General features: G+C 42.1%; 2 protein-coding genes and 1 non-coding gene across 7 annotated transcripts in view; all 3 read left to right on the forward strand.

The window, feature by feature from the left end:
• Positions 1-8,424, forward strand: part of EEF2K (eukaryotic elongation factor 2 kinase) — a 29,860-nt gene extending 21,436 nt beyond the window's left edge. For both annotated transcript variants that reach the window (XM_086622132.1, XM_086622133.1), the window contains 9 exons: positions 198-399; positions 668-735; positions 1,525-1,602; positions 2,373-2,435; positions 3,704-3,838; positions 5,074-5,262; positions 5,665-5,789; positions 7,247-7,425; positions 8,088-8,424. In XM_086622132.1, the coding sequence (XP_086478258.1) occupies positions 198-399; positions 668-735; positions 1,525-1,602; positions 2,373-2,435; positions 3,704-3,838; positions 5,074-5,262; positions 5,665-5,789; positions 7,247-7,425; positions 8,088-8,197 (1,149 nt within the window). In that variant the 3' untranslated portion in view covers positions 8,198-8,424. The remainder of the gene's footprint in view (positions 1-197; positions 400-667; positions 736-1,524; positions 1,603-2,372; positions 2,436-3,703; positions 3,839-5,073; positions 5,263-5,664; positions 5,790-7,246; positions 7,426-8,087) is intronic.
• A 5,789-nt stretch (positions 8,425-14,213) lies between these two features.
• Positions 14,214-14,295, forward strand: TRNAL-AAG (transfer RNA leucine (anticodon AAG)). The gene has a single exon. It is a non-coding gene; the product is annotated as a tRNA-Leu (tRNA).
• A 193-nt stretch (positions 14,296-14,488) lies between these two features.
• The window catches only part of POLR3E (RNA polymerase III subunit E), a 29,946-nt gene continuing 22,137 nt past the window's right edge, over positions 14,489-22,297 (forward strand). For 3 of the 4 annotated variants that reach the window (XM_086622153.1, XM_086622155.1, XM_086622156.1), the window contains exons 1-4: positions 14,489-14,514; positions 18,864-18,944; positions 20,081-20,131; positions 21,533-21,610. In XM_086622153.1, the coding sequence (XP_086478279.1) occupies positions 18,909-18,944; positions 20,081-20,131; positions 21,533-21,610 (165 nt within the window). In that variant the 5' untranslated portion in view covers positions 14,489-14,514; positions 18,864-18,908. Of the gene's footprint in view, positions 14,515-14,591; positions 14,613-18,863; positions 18,945-20,080; positions 20,132-21,532; positions 21,611-22,297 lie in introns of those variants that run through there. The other variant, XM_086622154.1, reaches the window with a different exon arrangement.

Raw genomic sequence — 22,297 nt, forward strand, 5'->3', positions numbered from 1 at the left:
CTCTGACCGTAACAATGCCAGGACTTGATATTTTGTTGGGGTGTAGAACTTTCTGAAGCAAATAGTTATGTATACATGTGCATATTTATATCTCCTCTTTTGTAGAGGAGCCCCAATAAACGTTAATGTTGGCTTATGTAGCATGCTTAGAATACAGAGAAGCATTATTCATGGGACTTTCTTGTTAATTTGCCAAGGAATCTGCTCAAACAATTCTCCGTGGCACAGAGGAAAAATGTGGCAGCAGCCGAGTGAGAACAGTCTCTGGTAGTCGGCCTCCTCTGCTCTTCCGCCTGTCTGAAAACTCTGGAGATGAAAGCATGAGCGACGTAGCGTTTGACTCTCTACCCTGCTCTCCTTCTTCAGCAACCCCTCACAGCCAGAAGATGGACATGCTTAGTGAGTGAGCCTCATACATAACTTCCTTGGAGGTTCCTGAACATTTGGCAGTGACTTGGTTTATTTTGTTGGTTTTAAACACAACAGCATGTTGTATTTAGTCTAGAATACTTGTTTCTTTGAGCAGAAATAAAAATAAAAGTACTTCTGTGTAGATAATTAATGCACAGATGCTTCTGTGAAAAAACTGCGGTAAAATGATGGTATGTAGAGCATTCTCCTCAAGCATGTTACACTTACAATAAGAAGCAAATATTTTTCATCCTAGATTGGCCTGTATTCAATGAAGTAGATAACTTGGTTCACAAAGACTATGATCAGCTTGATAACCAAAGGGTGAGTGTTTTTCTAACAAAAAATGAGATTGCAATTCGTTAATGAATGTGTCTTTAAAGGACTGCCTGAAGCCTTTGTTCAGTAAAAGCACTTAAAGTTACTCTGCCTGCTTTCATTTCTGCAGGCTGTGTTACCTGCATGCATCTGCTGTTTCTAATAAAGGAGGAACGTTTTATTTTAAAACAATCTTTTTTTTTTCCTTCAGAAATTTATTTGCAGCTGGCGTATTTTAACGTATTTTAACAAATAATTAAAGTATGTGTCTGTTCCTCTGCCTGCATGTTGTGTCTTTGGCACTTGTGCCAACTGCTGTGGTATGAAAGCTAAACAGAATCCCAATTGATTAGGTCTCTGCAAATACTGGTACTGTGGGATGTAGGAGAACCTCACCTGAGAAGACCGCAATAAGTCTGCAATGGGAATTTTCCAACACTAGGGCCTTAGCACCAGGGGCTGTCAGTTACTGTTTTATCTTCTAACTGGCAACCACTGAAGACTGAAAACTATATTAAGTGGACATTTGGTTTGATAAAGTGTGTGAGTCCTTGATTGTGGGTTTGTTTTTTTTGTATATCTAAGAGAGAACACAAACTTGCACAGTACCTTCTGGGTCATTAAGTCTTGTTCTGTCTGTCAGAGCTAGCACAACATACAATCATTTTCACCCAATATATCCATCCAGCATGTCTCATTGAACCAGCAGAAGGTTTTCTCTGTGGGATGTGTCACACTGAGATCCTTACAAAGGGTAGTGCCAATGCTGTGATGTTGTGTTCTTACCTTCTGTAGGATTTTGAAAACGGTGGAGACAGTGGATATCCCAGTGAAAAAAGAAGTGAGCTAGAAGATCTGGAACATAGAGAGAGGGTAAGAACCTGGCTCTGAGTTTGGCAGAATTGGGCCTGTTCATACTTGAACTGTTTCCATAGAGGAATCTGATTTTTTATTTTTCTAGAGCTAAACTTTGTAAACAGAGGAAACAGTTCAAAAGGAATTCCCACATTAGAAAATTACTTACTGATCTTGAGAATGTTAATCACACTTCTACAGGAAAAAGACTTGTAACAGGAGTATAATTTCAAACATTACAATTGGTTTCATGTGGGGTTTTTTTAACTATTCTGTATTGCATTTGAGAAACGTAGCCAGCTTCTTGTCATACGGAGTCCATGAATATGATCTACTTTCAATGACTTGATACGGCTTGAGATACAACAGAACTTAATATTGTTGTCTGTTAATAATATGCAACTTTAGAATTCCTGTGGGTTAGTTGGTTACTCCTTTAAAATGCAAACTTTTAAATAAATGCTTTTTGACCTGAACTAGATATTTAATTAGAAAATAGGAAAGAGAATACTGCTTCTGAAGATACCACTCCTTTTGTCACCTTTGAAGCGACAAGGTATTTGTCATGGGATATCGAGTTTACAGGATTAAAGCCTGGGTGTGCCATATTCTTTACTATTTCAGTATGTTTCTTTTTATATTGAGATTTCACTGAGAGAAAAGTATCCAGCGGAAACGATTTTGGTCATTGTCACTATTAATTTTGCTGGATAGGAATATTATAGAAGGTTAACTGGTGCACATTAGTTGCTGCAAATTAAATTATGCAAATCTTTACATTAATATAGGGCCATTCAAACAACAACCGAAGACATGAATCTGATGAAGACAGCTTGGGAAGCTCTGCAAGGGTAAATAAAGCAGAAATGTTCATAGACTATGAGTTTGCCACTCTGCTTGTCCTTTGTTCCATTCATCTGCCATCTAACTTCACATCACTAAATCAGATGTCAGATTTCCTTCCTTTTCAACTACAGAGTATGTTTATCAATATTAGCTTAACTACTCTGTGTTGTTTCCTTTTTGTTTTGTCTTTATTTTCCAGTTAAAGTACTATTATAAACAAATTGTCACCTCTATAACTGACCCTTGACGTAAATTAGTGATAATGCATGGGTTTCTCACTTTAAAAAAAAACAATTATAGTCCTATGGATCTTTTTTTTTCTACCTAGCTGGATTATATTTCATTTCAGCACTTTATTTTTGGAATTGTGTCCCATACATGGTTGGATGATTTTTTTTTTTAAGAAAAAACAAACATGTAGTGTTTGAAATATGCGATAGTGGCTCTCTCCACTGTGTATCTAACTGAGCTAGACCTTCTTGTATATTTTTACTAAATATCACATCTGTGAATTAGTTTCTATGGCTATAAACTTAAATAACTCCATTCTGCAAGGAAAGAGCTTTGACAACAATGAATAATCTACTTAGATACGCTTTTCAGAATTTCCTTGTAATCATTATATATTACTGTTTTAGGAAATTGAAACAGCTTTAACAGTCTGAAGTTCTGTGCCAGTAACCTTCCCTGTTGTGCTTCCCCTGTTTACCTCCAAAGGCTTTCATTTTGATATGATTGTTTTCAGCTACTGTCTCACATCCACCCATTATGTTGAAAAATTGTTCGTTCTCGTTTGTGTTGGACATCTTGAGAAACACCAATGCATGCATCTGCCTATCATCTTCTGCATTGTTACTTTTTGTTCTTCTAGAGTTGCAGAATACAAGCAGCGTTTAAAATGTTTTGAGCTGAAATTCTGACCAGAAAATTATGGGTGTAATTATTTTTTTTGTGCATGAATAACCTCACTGTTTCCAGTGTGACTATTCAGGTGCTTATGTTTTAAGTACCGTTTTTCTGATTCAGAACTTAAACATAATGCTTTGCTTCACTGCTGTCATTCATGGAAGATATTCGATGTTGAGATTAGAAATAATAATAATAACCATTTATCCAGCTACTAATATGACTTTTGAAAGCTGTGTATTAAATTACAGTATTTACTATTAAGTAATAATATTAATGGAGGCTTTGATTTCTGGATGATAATCCACATGAATAGTATGGAAATTTTAATTTTGGATAGAAATAATAGTATATTTCCCTATTTCAGATCAGTGTGGAGAAATGGAATCTCTACAACTCTTCCAGAGTCCACATCCACAGACCGTCCTGTGTTGCCCAAGAAATTCAGAGGCTCAATGCACTAGAACTTGAAAAGAAAATTGGGAAGTCAGTCCTTGGGAAGGTAAGATGGGTCTAGTAATCCTGTTCTTTCCAACTGGAAAGAAACATTTTGTATTTACTACTTACATAGTGGTGTTGCCCTGCATGAGTTATTTGTGCAGGTGAAAATAAATAACATGTCTATAGTTTTCTGTCACCTAATCATACTTTATAAGGGACATGGAAGCTGAGGAACCCATGAATTCCATCTGCTTATGGACTTGCAACATCTGGGCTTCTTTGGGAAGGACTTTGCTATGGGTTGATCTGCCTTTCCAGAGGCGTCATGCAGAGAAAATAGAGCGGGATAGGTATGGTGTGCCTGACCCACATACCTTGCAAATAGGCAAAGTTGAGCTCCTGAAAAATCGTAGCATGAACCAAATCTTTTTACTCCAGACTATGCCAGACAATGCAAATGTGAATTAAGTTTGGGTTTATGTATGGGCTTAAGCCTGTACTCAAAACACACGGTCTAGATCTTCCTGAATATCCTGAGAGCCTCAGATGTACTCAGACCTTTCAGTTTGAGAAGAAACCTGCCTTTGCCTTGGGAATGGGAGAAAAAAAACCTGCTCAAAATCCCATGGCTTGTTTGGAGTGAAATCCTGCCCCCGCTGACAATAAAGGCTTCAGTGGTATGAGGAGTTTACCGTGGATAACCTTCTTGATCTCCTGTGCCTCAGGTTAATTCCTTTCCTGTGAGGGCCCTTGCTGTACACAAAAGTCTGTGACCCATGGTCACTGCTGTTTGCCCTGCTGGCTGGCATGTAGGCAGTTGCAGGCTGAGAGCCTTTAACTATGACTCCCTCCTAAAGGTCTCCAAGACTCTAGCAGATATGCTGGGACATACCCCTAAGACCTGGTGATCTGGTGTGGCAACCTGCTGGGATAATGCTTAGGACACACTGATGTGGGAAGATGTTGTGGCAACTACAGTCTTGCTGAATTAGGTCTTTTAGCTCTAGTAGTCAAGTTTATGAAGCTGTATGTGTCTAAGCTTACAGAACCAGAGAGGCAGCTGCACAGCGTATAATCATTGCTTTTTCCCTGTTTACTCTATTCTGGCATAAATCAGGCTCCAAGTCTGTGTGTTATCAAACTAATCCTCTGCTCAGTCACAGAGGTACACAGTCAGCTTTAGTTAAGTAGTCACCTCAGAGAGGTGGTTTTGCGCCTAAGTATGGGCACAAGGCTTTTGAAGAAGCAGATCTACACTTAATGCTTGTGTCTCTTTCCTGTACAATTGTGTTCTAGGTGCATTTGGCCATGGTTCGCTATCATGAAGCTGGGCGTTTCTGTGAGAAGGACAAGGAATGGGATCAGGAGTCAGCTCTGTTTCACCTGGAGCATGCTGCAGACTGTGGGGAGCTGGAAGCCATCGTTGGGTTAGGACTCATGTGCTCTCAGCTGCCACATCACATTCTTTCTGAGGTCACTCTGGAGGTAAACAGAAAGATCAAAGAAAATGCCAAAATGCAGAATTGTGGTCCATTGTAAAAATAACATAAGAATAGCAGGAAATGGAGACAAAACAATAACTGTAGGTCTGTGTTCTGTAGCCTCTGCAGAGAAAATGGATTACTTTGGAATTAAGGACTTGGACAAAGCAGCAAAAAATGCTACCTGTTCCTGCTTTTGCCAGCAAATTACTGCATACCTTTGGGAAGTTTTTTGAAGTGATCTTTACTGTTCAGCTCCTTAGTTTCTCATGGCTGGGCCTGTTTCTCAGACATACTAAACGCTTGCAGCCATTACTGACTTGGAGAAACTACGTTTAGTGTTAGAGGAAGGAAGGGATGGTTTTATTTAAAACACACATTTTAAAGGTATTGTTTGTTTTACTAGGACACAAAGGAGAACAGAAATAAAGGATTTGATTACTTGCTGAGAGCAGCAGAAGCTGGAGACCGGCCTTCCATGATTCTGGTAGCAAGAGCATATGATACAGGTGTAAATCTTGGTTCAGACAGGTACTGTGCATGGCTGAGTAGCTTAACTTGGTGGTACTCTACGGTGGGGCTGGGGTGCAGGAGCACTTGCTTCATGTCTTTCATTCACATTAAGAGCTGCTATGAAGTAGTGGTTTGGAGTTACTTCAAACTTACTCAGGTGTGAATAAAAGCAGAGTTTAGGCCATGATATATCAACACAGAAAGAAAATCAGAGATAACTTCTGTTATTGGACACCTGCATGTGTGTTGGAGCCACATGCATGTTTTGAGTTTAGCCCTCACACTGAGGTTGCCGTATGAGAGCCAAGTGTTTTTGCTCTGAAGTTGGTGATAAAACTCCCTTTGACTTCACTGGGAGTTGCATACTTGAAAATTGTGGGATTGGTGGGAGAAAATGAACACAAGAGTTGAGCTGGAGATGTAGTATCCTAAAAATACATGAAAACTTTTTGCAGTGGCCACGTCTCCTCCTTAGTGACTTTTTAAAAGCACAATTTTTTTTAGAAGTGTTTTTTTTTTTTCTAATTAAACTATGAAAGAAGCTGTAGAACAGGAGAAATAGGTGAAGTCGTAAAGTGACTATAGACGAGATGCAGTCAGATGAACAAAGTATTTGTTGCAGTTGTAGTCTTTCACTGCTTCTCATAATAAAAGTAGGAATGGAAATTTCACAGGAATGTAGTCTTAATGCTGAGGGTGTTACTTTTAATTAAGGATGATTTTAAGTTTTTAAAAGTTTACAAATGCTTTTGCCTCCGTAAGTCTCTCTTAATTTGGCCAGCACTCCTATCTTGATATAAGGGATAGGATCAGCATTGTGACTGAGAAATAAATTGTGATTTGCCAAAAGACCACACAGTATATTGGATTGTTTATTTTTTTTTTTAGCATTTTAGATGAGTTTTTAAAAGTGGACAAATATTAATTTCCTTAAGTACCAAATATAACAAGAGATGATACCGATTTTTCTGCTTTTACATTGTAGCATGTCTTTGTTATTTGCGTGATTTTTCTGTTTTGCACGACAGTGACACATTTGGCAATGGTGAAATTTAAAATAACATTCAACTTCTCATGGAAGCGCGCTGAGCATTCTCAAAATGAAAATTGATGGTTTTCAAGTGTTTATGAAACCAGACACACTGCAACTTCAGATTGTTTCTAAATCAATTATCTTCACCAGCATAAATGCCGGACCAAAATCATAAACTAGTAATGAAAGCTCAGACTCTGGAGTTCAGCAAGACACTTCAGTCTGGTACTTTCTGCTCTGTAATTACTGCACAAAGTGACCCCAGCCTCATTTGATATAGTGACCTGATGCAGTGCAGTTAGCGAGCCTCTGTGAGAAGGTTTGCTTTCTTGGAGAGCATCAAGGCTCTGAGAAGCCAGTGCAAAATTGAATTCTGAATGTCCAATGCAAAGTACATTTGCTTCCTAAGGTAACCATCTTCAAAAAGTATTTTTAACTTCAGAGTACAGGATTGGAAGGAGGCGTTGTACTGGTACAACGCTGCGCTGAACATGACCGACTATGATGAGGGAGGTGAATATGATGGCACTCAGGATGAGCCCCGGTATCTGCTGCTGGCCAGGGAAGCAGAGATGTTAATGACGGGAGGGTTCCACCTGAATAAGGATCCACAGAGATCAGGTGAGTCCTAATTTTTTTTTCTGTAATCAGTAATCCTGCTTTTCCTTCACTTTTTTTCCCAACATGTACCCAAAAAATACATTTCCTGCTTCAGCTGTTACAGAACATAGAGGGTCCATACCTTCAGATTTGCAGATGAACCTGTAATGATGATGGATGATATAAGGCTGAAAACAGTGAAATAAGAGATCTTGCTGATGACAGAGGTAGTGGGCGGTGCCAGATCCAATCCTGTGACGTCCTGCATCACTAGTGAGCAACCTTCACTCCCTGTGAGGCCTCTGAACTGCAGGTTGCTGCTTGTATTTTGAGTTACACCCATGATTCCCAGACCCTACACAACATTGTCTTAGTTGTTGTGTAATCTGCATGTCAGACATGTAAGTCTTACAGTTGTCTTGGGGGCTCCTGTGGATCAGTCGTATTTCCAATTCTTGCATATATATTGAAGAGCAATCAGCAGCCAGTCCTGTAACTTTCAACTTGAAGGGCAAAAGCCAGATTCCGAGCTGATGGAACTCTGCTGACACTGTTAAAATACACCCATACATCCATCCCTGTAGATTGACCTCAATTTCTCTTTTAGTCCTTTAATTGCTTCAGGATAAAGAGACGTTTTTTCTTTACCCTGTCAACATAACTGATACCTTTTCCTCCTCCAGGTGAGCTGTACACAGAAGCAGCAGAAGCAGCAATGGAAGCCATGAAAGGCAGACTGGCAAATCAGTACTACGAAAAAGCAGAAGAGGCTTGGGCGATGATGGAAGAATGACACCGCAATTAAGCAGTTCTTGTATATAATTTTTGTTAATAGACTTGCTGCATTTGCAGCTAAAAAGATATATTTTTATGTGGTGTTACCGGTTTCTCTTTTTGTATGTTAGTTAATTTTTTTTGAGGGGAGAAATCCAAATGGAAGTGATATGTAGGGTGCCATAGCATACTTCTGCTAGTGTTTTAAAGCTGTAATACAGACACACTTGACCTTTTGTATTTTTTTAACTGTTAGAACTGAACCTAACTAAACATCAGCTTTGTTTTTGGCAAAAAATTAAGCTGGTGTTTAGGTTTCACATGTTCTGTTTTTTATGCAGCAAATGATCAGCATGTTTACATTTTTCTTCTCCTCCTCAAATACAGAAAAACATTTTCCTAAATTCTTAGCATTTCTTCATTGTTTTTAGTGTATCTCACCAAATTTGCATGTGATTGTAAATTTTCACTTTAAGCACGCAGCTACTAATTCTAATAAGTAGTCCCATTCTATTACGCTGGTGTTGTTGAGTACTTCTGTTATTCTTCTCAAACAAATTCCAGATAGAATCCTTACAGTTTGGGGAGGGGCAGGGAAGATGCTTCAGATTGGCAGTGAGGATATTCAGGGTGGAATATGTTTTATTCATTACCAACATTGCATATTTTGCCATCAGAAAATCACTGGTGTTCCTGATGAGGTGAGGCATCCAACTATCTCTCTCATTTTCACATTTTGCACCATATAATAGCCTAGTGGTACACAATTCTACTCATCTTATGTGATATTTGTCCAATGATGTATGGTAGCAAGATCTGTAATATATGAGTAATTTGAAGTTATTTTTACAGTGACATCTCAATTCTCAGTGAAGCTAGATCATCTCACTTAAAATGAGAATAGACTTTCCACCATTTCCAGAGCGATGTTTGAAAAGGTTAGAGGAGTTTATTCACCTACTTCTATGTATAGAAAATAATTTATCTGGTTTAAATAGCTTTAAAATAGTGATTTATCTGTGAATGATTTCAAATACCATTTAGAGAAATTTTAAAATCTGGTTAAAAAGAGAAAACAATATTATCCTCAAACACTTAGAATTTCCGTGTCCTGTTTGCATAATCCTAACCAGTAATGGCACGACAAATAAATGGTGGTGGTTGAATTACCATTGCATAGGGATAAATGTCTTCCAAGTCCAGTATTTTATTTCCAAAGCTGCTGTGCCATCTACGCAGATAGCACAGAAGCTGTTCCTGTTTCTTGGTCATGGTTAACAGTTGTTTTGCAGGAGATTAAGATGGAAGGTTTTGTCTTCTTGGCCTTACAGTCTCCTGAGGGTGTAAATTGATATGAATAAGGGGCAGCCCCTGTGAAGTACTGAATGACCTATAATGCTCACCAGCCTCACTTTAGCCAAGCTTTTAAAACCATGCTTAAAGCTGAGCAGGCTGCTAGATCATGCAGTTGATTTCATTGGTGCTTCTTGCCTGCATAGTCAAGTAATACTAATTTATTGTAAAATGTAGAAACCCTTCAGGGAACAGAAATCAGTTCATTCTTTCCTTCGCGAGTGCCCATCGTTGAGCTCCAAAGTTGTGCTCCTCATTTACTGTCTTTATGGCAAGTGGATCTTGAATTATTGTTTAAACAGTATCTAAGCATGATGTTGGTAACATCTGACACTGTCTGAAAGACGTGGTATCCTGGTGGTTAAGGAAGTCTGGTGGGAAGATCTGAATTCTTTCTAGGAGGGAAGGAAAAGGTATCCTTGGATGTCATAGTTCTGGGTGGGTGCTGTAACCACCAGGCAGCTGTAGTATGAGTAGCCTTGCAACACAGGGACACATTTTCTTGCTGTATAATGCAGGTGGTGTCGGAAAGTAGTGCTCATGGCCTTTTTGTTTTATTTTTTGTTTTGTTTTGAGAGTGAGGGTGAAGCTCTTCACCCATTAACGGAGGAATGTCTAATTTCTGGCTCTCAGTTGGTAGATATTAAGCTAGGTACTGAAATAACCAAATTTTTGGACCTAGTGTGCTGAAATAGAACCAGAGTTTGTAGGATCGGAAGTCAGCTAGATGTTCTAACTGCCTCTCCAAAGTTCTGCTTTAGGTGCCTAAAGCCTCTTTTGGATGTGGCCTTTTTGCTCTTTCATACATAGCATTAAAATATCAGCTCTGGATGAAAGGTGAATGTGCCATTTATCTCTGCAAGACAGCCAAACAGTCAGTGTTTTGTGCAGAACCGATACCGTGTAGGCACTATAACAAATTCAGACAAAAGGATTTGTTTTCTTCATAAGGTGTTGATGCTGTCTTTGAGATTTTCCTTGAGAAGGAAGCATGGCTAACACCACCACCAACCATATAGGGAGGAGCGGAGATTTAATGTGCCTGTCTCAGATGTGTACGTAAAGGACATAGAGTGTAATTATTGATACTTTTTGGTGTAGTTTACTTTCCTAAGTTGAGTAGTTGCTGAAGTTGCTGACAGTTCTCTGTAGATCTGGTATGTAAATGTGCACACAGCTCTGTGAAAAAATTACAATGATTAATCCTTTGTTTGCAAATACTATGTGTTTTTTAGTGATGTAGACTACCTTCTGTCCTAAGGTGGTATCATATTATTTAGCTATACAATAAATAGGACTGTCAATAATTTGAAAATGGAAGTTGTTTACAGAAATATGCACAACTTACTCTATGATGCTCTTTTGAAGAGAAAAACTATATATTTGACAGACTTTTGGAATGATATTGCTATATGCTGTATTTTTAATCTATTCACAATGAATAAATAAAAAGCTGTATTTTTTAAAAATGTGAAAATAAATCTGAGGCTCAACCTGCCAGAACTTATCTGAGTTCACTGTTTCCGGATGTCAGTGGGAATATTGCTTGGGTAAGGACAGGGAGATGGAAGCCTTTGTTTGTATGTCAGACATGCAAATACTGATCGCCTGCATCATTTAGTCCTCTCATTCACTTTGTCTGGTTTCATTCTGGCTGGTCAATAAAGTTGTTCTTTTTGTCACTTTCCTCAGCAGAGTTTTAGTCAATGCATTGAGGGTTTGCTTTTGTTTTTTTCTTTGTAATTTGTCAAAGTTCAATCCTACTATTGCAAGCTAGAAATTCTCTATTCCTTTTATTATTCCATCCCTGCTTTCATTCTCTTTTAACAGTCAGGAGTAACTAACTGAGAGGAAATAATGAGATGTGTACCAAGACAATCTGTTTTCTTCAAGAAAACTAAATGGTTGATGTGCTGTTCTATTTGCATTCAGTTACAAATGGAATGTCTGTAACTAATAGGGGATAAGATGTAAGGACTGAAGTGCTCATTTGCAGGACTTCTACGGAGGCATCCTTATGCCTTCAGTCTTTGCTTAGTCCTGAGAAAAGAATGGAAATACTTGGCCTCTGTGATTTGAGGTGGGAGAGTTTTTTGTAATGGCTAGAATATCTAATGATACATTGTCATCTTCAGTATGATTTATTCTGCTTTCTGTTCAAGAATAAACTGTCTGATACTAGCCCTTTTAAACTGTTAAAAAGGAGCTCTGTTGCTTTTTTATTGCTTTATTTAAACAGGTATAATTTATTATACCTGTATAGTTTAAGCAATATGAAATTGTTCTCTAGCAAAGGCACTTTGAAATAGCAGAATCTCGTAACGAAAAAGCCCCAGCAGGGCCTCTTCACCATAGTGTCACTAAGATGAAAAATGGTGAATTTTGGCACTGAAAGTCTTGTCTTTAGCTGCTGCCACTGAGAGCTGGAGTGTTTGGCAAGTGTAATAAAGGAAGTGTGGATAGCATCTGTCAGAAAGCACAGAGACAGACAACACAGAGTTTACAACATGTAAAGAAGAATATTGCCTGTTTCTTAAATTACTGGTCTGTGGGACTGATTCAAATCTCTCTTCCCCACAGGTACAATTTCACTTCTGAGAGTAGAATGACTGCTGACAGACACAGGTGTAGCTTAGGTGGGCCAAATCAAGACTTTTCATCTGAATTTTAAAAGAGAGGATTTTGCTCGACCCTCAGGCTGGATTCAGGGCCAGTGCTTCTGGTGGTGAGTCAGGCTGTTTTTAGGCTTAAGTTCAGGGGTATCTCATGTGCCTCCCACTGCTGGGGACTGAACACTTAATGAGGACAGCTCATGGGTTTGTAACCATCAGGCCTGGTCTTTAGTCTGGGCGTAATCAATACAAGTGTTGAGTTCTTACTCTCTTGTCTGGCTAACTCATGCCAGGAAAGCGATGTAATGAGGCTGGCAGCTATTTTGAGCTCTCCTGTAAGTTCATTGTTTTAATTTGGAAAAAGTCCCATAATCATCATCTTACCCAACTGCCAGCCTCGAGGGGCGACCTGTGCTCTTAACCCTGTAAGTGTCACACACGGCTTTATGAGAATAATCTTGGGTGCACAGGCTTCCTTCACTGTTCAGGACAAGTGTCTCTGTGGCCAGGCACACAAACATTTCGGGGACAGAGGCTGAGCTCACCAATGGCAGGGCAGAAAAGCACTTCTGTGGGAGAGCGTTGGTACCTCTCACTGCCTGGGCAAAAGGATCTGTGGCACTCAGCAGCCCTTGCAATGAGGAAACCACCTGTAAGATATACTCCATGCAGCCCCTCACACACCACTTTTCCTCCACCCCCTGAACGTGCAGTGCTGTGGATGGTACCCTGTCCACTGCTGCATGGACAAGTGCTTGGAGACTGCTGAATCAGACTCTTTACATAAACTTTTCCATCTGAACAGATTGCAGGTCATGTGCTGTGTGAAGCCAATTCAGGTCCACCTACCTTCTCTCCTCCTTGAACCTCTCCTGCTTTTTTGTAAAGCCAGAGCTGTAGGATGAGCGTTGGCTCCCTCTGTTCTCAAAAAAACCCACATCCTTCTGAACCGGCACTGAACTGAGGGTGTGAAACTCGCAGTGCTGAAGGAGGGTGATCCCATTCACTCATGGCTTACGCGTGTGTGCTGTTATTCCTCAGTACTTGGAGGCAGTGAATGAAATTTTTAGCAAGACTGTGCAAAGCTGCAGGCTCTTGGCCGGATCGTGTCCAGCAGCTCGCCGGGAAGAGAGCTGGCAGCGCAGGGTGCAGCAGGGACAGGCAGGCTGCCGGAGGTGCCAGGGGAGATGGGTGAACTGAGGCTGTCCGGAGTGCTCCAGCAGGTTTATTTTCTCTATCCTGTTTAAATGGACTGCCACAACTACAGAATTAAATCAAGCTGCATTAAGACTTTGTGGCCTTACACTAGAGGAGCTGGATTTTTTCTCTGAACACAACCCTTCAGCTCTCATTAAGGGTGAGAATAACATTAATTCGCCAAGAAAACTTACCAGACTTTCAGGCAAAATGTGGACGGAGACTCCCAAGGGCACCTTCATGGGGCACCAGGCAGCTAAGTTGTGCTACTAGCCCTTTCCACAAGAGTTGTGTTGTGTGATACTGCTACTACAGCCTGCCATGCTGGTCCTTGTGCTACGAGCAAAAAAAAAACCCCAACCATAAAGTCTGCTGGCTTTTCACTTTGCAAATTCAGGGCGTTGTAGCTTTGCAGCAGAAAACTAAAACGCATAGTTTTTTAGATTATTTTTTCAGCGTTTCAGAGGGGGTGCCCAGGCGATGACCCCACGCACCGCTGTTGCATCCACGTGGCAGCGGGGCGGCCCGCAGAGCTCGGCCCCGGCCCCGGCCCGCGCCGAGCCCTTCCCTCCGCCGCGCTGTCCCCCCGGACCCCGCAGCCGGGCTCGGCGGGGTGGGGACGCGCCGGGCGCGGCTCCCTCCCTGCCCGTCCCTCACCGCACTGCGCCGCTGCCATGGCACCTGCTTGGAGACGGGGGCTGAAAAAACCCGCAGTATTTTATTCCTAACGCGGAAGGGGTGTGTAGTGCGAGCGGCTGCTGGGACCGGGGCTTGGAGGTTGGCGGGGGGAGGCTGACGGAAAAGGAAGGGGAAAAGGGGCAGAAAACGGCTAGTCTGGATTAAAAGTGGCGACGAAAAAGGTGTTGTCAGGGAGGTAGCGTGGCCGAGCGGTCTAAGGCGCTGGATTAAGGCTCCAGTCTCTTCGGGGGCGTGGGTTCGAATCCCACCGCTGCCAGGTGCTTTTTTTTTCTTTCCCCCCGAGGGTCGCCGTCACTGCAGCGCCCCCTGGCGGCCAGACCGCCGGCCGCGCGGGAGAGCATTGTGGGTAGGAGGAGGACCGCGTCCCCACGTGCCGGCCGGAGTGACACCAACATGGCCGCTGCCTGAGCGCCGTCCGCCGCGCACCGCCACCGGGGAGCCGGCGGCCCCGCTGCCCGCGCCGGCCTTCCGCCAGGTGGGTGGTTGCGGCGCCAGTTTTGCTCCGCCCGGAGCCCCGCGGGCGGCGCAGGGGGCTGCGGGCAGCGGAGGGGGCGGAGCGCGGCCTGGGCTGAGGTGGGTTTTGCCGGTCCGGGGAGGCCGGTGAAGACGAGACTCTCTGAGGACTTGACACGGCGGTTGTCCGTGCGAGAGCCCTGACAGGAACCGGTGCGGGTCGGGGCAGCTGTGGCGGGGCCCTCGAAGGAGGCGAGTGGGAGTCTGGTCACGGCCACGGCCTCACTTCCCTCACCGGCGGGCCAGGGGGTGCCAGCCGGTACTCCTGGGGCTGTAAAGCGGCGGCACCGGCCGGCCGGGCGCCCTGGCCCCTGGGGCTGGGAGCTCGGGGCCTCCTGCCCTGGGAGGGCGAAGCTCACGCTAAAAAACGCAGCCGGCTGCTTCTTCCAGAGCATCGGCTGTGCGGGGACTGCAGCACAGCCCCGCCACGCCGGGCGGCGAGGCGCCCGTCCCTTCTGCTCGGGGTGGGTTCGCTTCAGCCCCGCGTTATATGCGGGTGTGAGCTGGCCGTGGCCTCCCTGCTGGAGTCTCCCGTCCCCGCGCTCCCCCTCTGCTGCCAGGCTGCTGTGTCGGGAGAGAGGGGGCTCGCGAGCGGCCAGAAGTGTGAGCGGGGAGCGCTGGGGTGCCCAGGGCCCGCGGCTCGGCCTCGGCGAGGCGGGGAGCTGCCTGCGTGGAGATGGGGCTTGGCACCGCGACCTGCCGCTGGGAGGGTTACCGCACAGCAGCGAGCAGCTTGATCCCTGCGCCTGGCTGAACAGGCCTGGCGTTTTCGCTGCATAAACGGTGAGGTGTTAAAGGAAGGTTCGTTCTTGATGCATAATCTCTTAAATCCCAGAGATGTGCTTCAGTGACATCACCTCCAAAGAGAGGTCCTGGTGCAGAGGAGCCCTCTTTGGGTTCGCTGCCAGAAGATGACTGTGCAAAGCTGCTTGCAGACAAGCAGAGCAAGGAGAAAAATCAAGCAAATAATTGGGTCAAAATTGTAATTATCATAAATGTTTGGAAGGTGCTTCAGATTTTTTTGTAGCTTCCATTTTACTGTATGACATGGGCCACCCTGAGCTAGAGGATCGCTGCTAGGGCTGGACCGAGAGACTCCCTACAGAATAAAGTCCAGGTGCCAGAGGAAATTATAGTAGTGATTCAGGAGATGACACTTTTCCCACTTCACTGGTTCATTACCTGTACTTTAAGGCACTGATGTGGCAGGAATTCCTGGCCTTTCCTGTACTGCATAATTGTATATGAAGAATATTTCAAGTTTCAGTCTTGGCACTTGGAGACGGTCTCTTACATGTCAGATGACATGCAGATTTGCAGCTTTCCTTCTTAGAGTCATCTTAAAGTCTCTGATAATAAAAAAAAGGTAGCTCTAGTACCCAAATGCTCTTCTAAGTGCAAACTTAGAGGTAAGATTCAGTTGCTTCATCACTGATTTTTAAAGTTCTTTAACCACAATATTTTTCTTCACTGGTTCTAAATTGTTAATGTTACAGGCAGGTAATGAGCCATTTCATTGGTCCTAGAGTTGGTCATGTTGCAGGAGAAATAAGATTTATATGTCTTGCCCTCTTGCAGGCTATTTTAAACTTTAATGATTCATACTAGTAACTTGCATTAATGTTGATTTGTACCTTAAAGGAAACTCCCTTTTAATAGAAAACAATTCTGCCAAAAGGAAATTTGAAACTCTGATGACCATGTTTGCTGTCTCCTATGTTTAATTCTGTTTTAGAACTCTTGTGGTGTCATATATATATGACACATGTAGAAATGAACACCACCATATATATATGTGTGTATATATATGTATACCGTAGATGGAGAATTGTGTCTTCATGCCTTCAAGGAAAGCTTCATTCTGATTCAGAAGATTCTTTCAAGTTGTGTGAGTGTTACAAATTGTGCTGGGACACACTGCTTCCTATTTATAGACCTGTCATTCTGATACTCCAATAAAAGGAGCTGTAGTCATTCTTAAATGAACAAGAAAGACTATAGTCTCTGTGATACGACGTCTTCCTTGAGTACTGACAGCCGGATTCACAAAGAGATTTTGTGTATAATTGCGTAAGCAGCATTAGATGAGGGACTAGAGACCAGGTCCTTCAGGCTAAGTTTCTGTTTCTGTCCTTAGTCCAGGGAATCTTAATTTCTTTTCTGGAACGTAGATTAATTCTCTCAGGAGAGGAAGAACAAGCTAGCACATACTCGGCATTCAGACTAAGGAGGGAAGGATGGTTCCCAGTCTTCTCACGGGGGTGAGGAAAGAGGGTTTGGACCCCAGTCTCCCACTGTTTGGGTGTTATCACATGTTCTTGCACATCTTGGGCATCCTCCCGTCATCAGCTCTGTTCTGAATGAAAACTGCAGTTGTTCCATTTTGTGCAGAGCTATCAGGCTAGTTTTACATGAGCCTGCTATATCAAGCCACTCAGGCCACCCAGGGGACATGAGTGGGGAAAGCAAAATTGGAACTGACAAATCTCATTTCTTTAAAACAGCATATTTCGTGCGTGTATATTTTTGGGAAGAACTGAGTGCCTGATAGCAGAAAGCACTCTGATTCTGGTATCACATACTCATGGTTGTGCAATAACAGCCGAAGCCTGGAGTTAACTGAAGATACTGGCTTTTTGCTGTGAGGGTTTTGTGTTTCTACAAAATTATTTCAAATATGAATCTGAAATATTATTAAGTGATAAATTTTCAAGCACAGGTGTATGGTGGGAACAGCCAGGGATATGCTGGTGCATAAAGAAATGGAAAGTTCCAGTTCAGTACTGGGAGGGGCATTTTTTGATAGTGGAGAACCTGCAAGTGAAAAATACAGACTCCTATTTCTAGGTGGAATGGCAGAAACAGTGTAAATAAACGAGAGGTGTTGCCTGAATGGAAATTTGCCCATGTAGCAATGTTAATAACGCTCATATCCAGAATACGTATCCAATGTCTCTGACAGGTTTCTGAGATAACTGCATATATATTAACATGATGTTTTGAGAACACTGCACATCTGTTGAAACATACCGAGCTGCTTAAACTGTATTGTGACTTGTGTATTTGAAAAAAAAAAAAAAAAGCCACCATCTTGGATGTAACATGGATGCTGGCTTCCTTCTCTCACAGCCTCTTTATTGCCAGCTGATCCTGGATGCTGCCTCTTTCTCTCTCTTCCTCTGTAGGAGGTCCAGCAAAGAAGGAAGCTGGCATCGGGGCGTGGAAGACAGTGAGGGAGAGTTCCTGAGCATAAATCTTATTTCTTTGCCTGATCATCTTTGGTGTTAAAACTTTCCTTGGTCAGTTTGTGAGAGGTCTTATTAACATTGTTGCAATGGCATCCCAAATAATTTGTAAATCCTTTTGTTTGATTTCAGCAGGGAAAAATTATTGTTGCTTTAGCTGAGGGATCATTTTTTATTCAAAGGTCTGAACCAGGCATTACACTGACTCCCGCACAGGATTGAACATGATGGCTCTCTGTTCTAGAGCACCCAGTCCCCAGTTAATATCAGAGTCTTCTTTTCTGAGGAGTTGATGTAAAGTAATATCTGTTGTTGTGATGATTTCAAAGGACTCCAAGAGAGGCCGAGGAGTGTGTTTTGGAGCTCTCATTTAGCAATACAGTCTGAAGAGTGGTGGGTCAGGAGACAAGTCTGCAACATATCAGGTAAATGAAATCAAGGTCAGCACATTCACAGATGGGAATATTGTCTGGTCCCAAGCGCTGGCTTTACACAGACTTTTCCTTCTCACAGCTCTTTAGCTGGGAGCTTTCTCCATTATCTGCTTTCAAGGAATTTTTCTGAGAAGGGAAGCTGCTGAACCGTATGGCACTGTCCTTAGTGACAGTGAGGACTGCAGTGGCAGTTTCAGAGCTCACATATGCTGACTGACCTGCCAGTCCCCTGTAGATGTGCTGGCTGGAAAACCAGCTGCCATCTGTGTGTTACAGCTATGCAGGATATAAAAGATATACTTTGTACATAAAGTACAAAAGGTGGCCTGTCTTCCCCTCCGTAGAACACTGATTCAGTGCTCTCTTTCTTATATGACTGCTGGCTTTCAGGAAAGTTACAAGAACTTACCTATTTTTGAGAAATTTGCTTGCCTGTCTTGAATTTGGTGGCAGTTGGTCAAGATTGTGGAGTATTAGCGACCTGATCGTGCAAACACATAATATTCCTTCAAAAATCAGACTGAACAGATTACTGCTGAAGGGAACCAAGTTAACTGGAATAAGTACTCCAGGCTACATGTGGTACGTGGCACAGATGTAATGACTCATATGACATTTCTGTTTTCTTTCAGGTTGTGCCAAGAAATAAGCTAAGAAAAAGCTTTTTGTATCCTAGCATGGCCAATGAAGAAGATGATCCAATTATACAAGAGGTAAAAGTGTATTGTAGCAGCAGTGATTGTACATGAGTCTTTTTTCTCTTTTATTATTCTAGTTCCCAGTGTTCTTGCATTGCTGAAACAATGTGTCATCAACATCAGTGGTTGTCTTGCAACCAGTGGCTTGCTCTGTGCAAGGAAATATGTTGTGTGGGCCCAGAATATGGCTCATGGTGTCTATTTTGCCAAAGTAGTGATGTCCATGTTGGCAGGTTCAGCTCAGGTTTTTCACCCTTCATAATCTTTCCGTGTTAGAAGAGCAACAACACAGGTGGGAAACTTGCCTCTCCCACTGTGTGTTTCCAGTGACTCTATTGCATGTCTCTGAGAGCTGTGAAAAATTGGAATGACTTTGATGAGTTAATATCTGTTAATTATGAAGCTAAAATGTTTCTTGCCTTCTGCTAAAATAAATAGTTGTACTCTGATTCTGGACTAGTTTAAAGGACTGCTGTGTCCCAAAGAGTAGCCACAATGTCATGTTCACTTTATGTCTGAATTTACACACTGGAAGTACAAGAAAGGGCAAGCTCATAAGAACGAGAAAAGCCATGCGAAAAGGAGTGGGAATTGTCAGGAATGTATCTAAAGGTGTCCAAAATGGCAGCTTCTGTATGTGATAGTCATAAAACATCTGTACATTTTCAGTGCTGGTGGCAAAATAATGTTGAATCAGATTTGGCATGTAGGTATCTTGTGTCTCATTTAGAAAGATTTTATGACGAAATACTAATAATGAAGTTACCTTTCAGTTGTACTGCCAAAGAGAGAACTTCCTTCTCTTTCTATTATTGTGATAACAGATTCACTTCAGCCCCTCAAAAAAGAATTTCCTCTTTCATTTCAGATTTGTTTACCGGGTTTCCTTAGAGAGAAAAAACACAGAGACACTGTCTGCTGCCTCATCATAGTGGGGATTTTTGTTTGTTTTTTAAAAAGGCCAACTGCAGAATTTCATGTCAGAATCAGCAGAGGAGAGACCTTTGACAGAGAGTCATGAATGTGTTTTATGTTAGTTTGTCATGAAAAGCTAAAATAGTCAGTATGTGAGCTGTAGGGGTTGTACTTTTATCTGAGACTCCATCAATTACAACTGGGATCTGACGAAAGTTGTTTGGTTTTCTTTTTAGATTGACGTGTTCCTGGCCAGAAGTCTACTGGAGAAGCTGTATCTGTTTCAGGTATTTCAGTTAACTTTTATGCAGTGATAGTTTGTTTAAAATAAATTCAAAGAGCAGTAACTTTCCTTACTGCTTCAGCCTGTCAAGATCCTGGGTATAGGCAAACCTGTTTGGCTCTCAGTCAGTTAAAATGTTTAGCAGAAAATCATTGACAAGAGAGAAGTGGTCATTTATGGCACAGACTTGTCATTAAATCACTCCCTTCAAGCATCCTAAGGGAGTGCTTTTAGTAGATGTCTTTTTATCGTGGTTTGGATAAATCCGCAGTCTCTTAGCCATCTGCTGTCATCACTGATTTCTGCCATGTTTACTGAAGGAACATTTCTTTAGGACTGGCCCTATTTAAGACATCATTCATAAATTAATGCAAGTCAACAGAAGAGTCTCCTTGTGTTGTGGAGATAAAACGAACTAGTGATTGAAGGTGGAGGTATGTTAGGAAGGTAGAGGTCTGTTTTCCATTCTACCACTGAATTTCTCTAATCATTTAATCCTTGTGTATTTTATCCTTATTATTACTTAATAATAATGATAATATTTTTAATAATAAGTAAATAAGGATAATATTAATAATAAGAATAATATTTTTATCCTTATTATTATTACTTTCCCATCTGCAAATTGGGAAGTCTCTTGAAGCTGTTGGGTGAAATGTTCAATACAAATCAGTGATGCTCACTGGCAGGCCCACTGCCTCCTGTACAGATCCTCTGCACAGCATGTGCCAGCAGAGCATGGCTGGAGACAGCCAGACGTGCTGGACCAGGCCATACAGCCTTGCCTCTGGGACACCCACAGTTGCTCCATGTCAGGAGTGAGCATTGGTTAGTGATGGGGCCCGTGGGTGTTCCAGAGAAAAGGCAGCTCTGAGCAGGATGCTGCTATGGCTGGAAGATTTCATTTGGGTACCACACTGTCATCTCAGCGTTCCCAAATGGTTCAGAAGAGACCCATGTGGCTAAACCTGGGTTTGGTGTCCTGACTAGCTACATGTGGCCCGTGTCCTGTAAGCTAGCACTACTTGTGTAAACTCACAAATGTTTTACACTTAGATAATATCTCTCCAGGGAGTTAATGCCAAGAGGTGGGTTTTTAATTGCTTCTAACACTTCCTTTTTCTGCTGCGTTAATGTGTGGCACCGTTTTCCTGTGTTATAGTTTATTGTGGGATGTGAGGGGCAGGAGGGGCGTTGACTGGGGGGAAAGAAACAGGCTTTCTAGGTCATACTCCCAAATCCCCTGATGACTCACAAATCTGTCAAGTAATTTCTTTTAATGATGTCTTGTATCCATCTGGCAAGTGGGTCTACATGTGAGGGGACAGGGAAAATTGAGTTAATTTCTGTGAAGGTCTTTGATGTTTAAATGAAGAGAGTTTTATGAAATGGATTTGTTTTCCAGTATCCTATTCGTCCAGCTTCCATGACGTATGATGATGTTACACATTTGTCAGCGAAGATAAAACCAAAGCAGCAAAAGGTTGGTCATCATTTGAGTCCAGTCTGTAAAAGTTGTTTTATGTTGTGCAGAATGCACTTAGGAAAAGCACATTATGCTATTAAGCTGTCACAACTGTGCAGCTACTTGCAGGACCAGATATCTGTGCTTGGAGGTGTGGGGGAGTCTTTGTGTCTGTAAAATAGAGTTTAGAATAAAAGTAGTTTATAAAGGAGAGAAATTGAAGTCATGATGGAAAAGCCAGTCTTTTAATATAAAACAGTCACTCAGGGAAATGTAGTTGCTAATGCTGATTCAGTTTGTATGTGCTTGTGCTAATACAGCTTGATTTAGAAGGTCTTCACAATACTCAGAAGAGGGTTGAACTTTCTAGGTATGCTCTGTCTTTTGGTGTCAGTGTGGGTCTTGATTTCTCTCTTGCCTGGCTGTGAGTCATCAACAGTCCTTTAGACATCAGTGGGGTTGCATAGGTAGTGAAAGTATAGCCCAAACTGGAATGATTGCACTTGCTTGCAAATCTATCCCAAAACTATGGGTATTGTTTTAAAATACCTTATGTAAAAACCACAGAAATAGATGTTTGTGACATTAGGATTTTGTTCTGGGAAGTGGTTAAGGAGAATGCTGATTTTAATACAAGACTTCCTCAAAACAACATGCATCCTAACTCCAAACCTCAGGCAAGCAAACATTTGCATTGTAAGCCCT

Source organism: Tauraco erythrolophus, chromosome 17, assembly GCF_009769465.1.
Source record: "Tauraco erythrolophus isolate bTauEry1 chromosome 17, bTauEry1.pri, whole genome shotgun sequence".
Taxonomy (NCBI): domain Eukaryota; kingdom Metazoa; phylum Chordata; class Aves; order Musophagiformes; family Musophagidae; genus Tauraco; species Tauraco erythrolophus.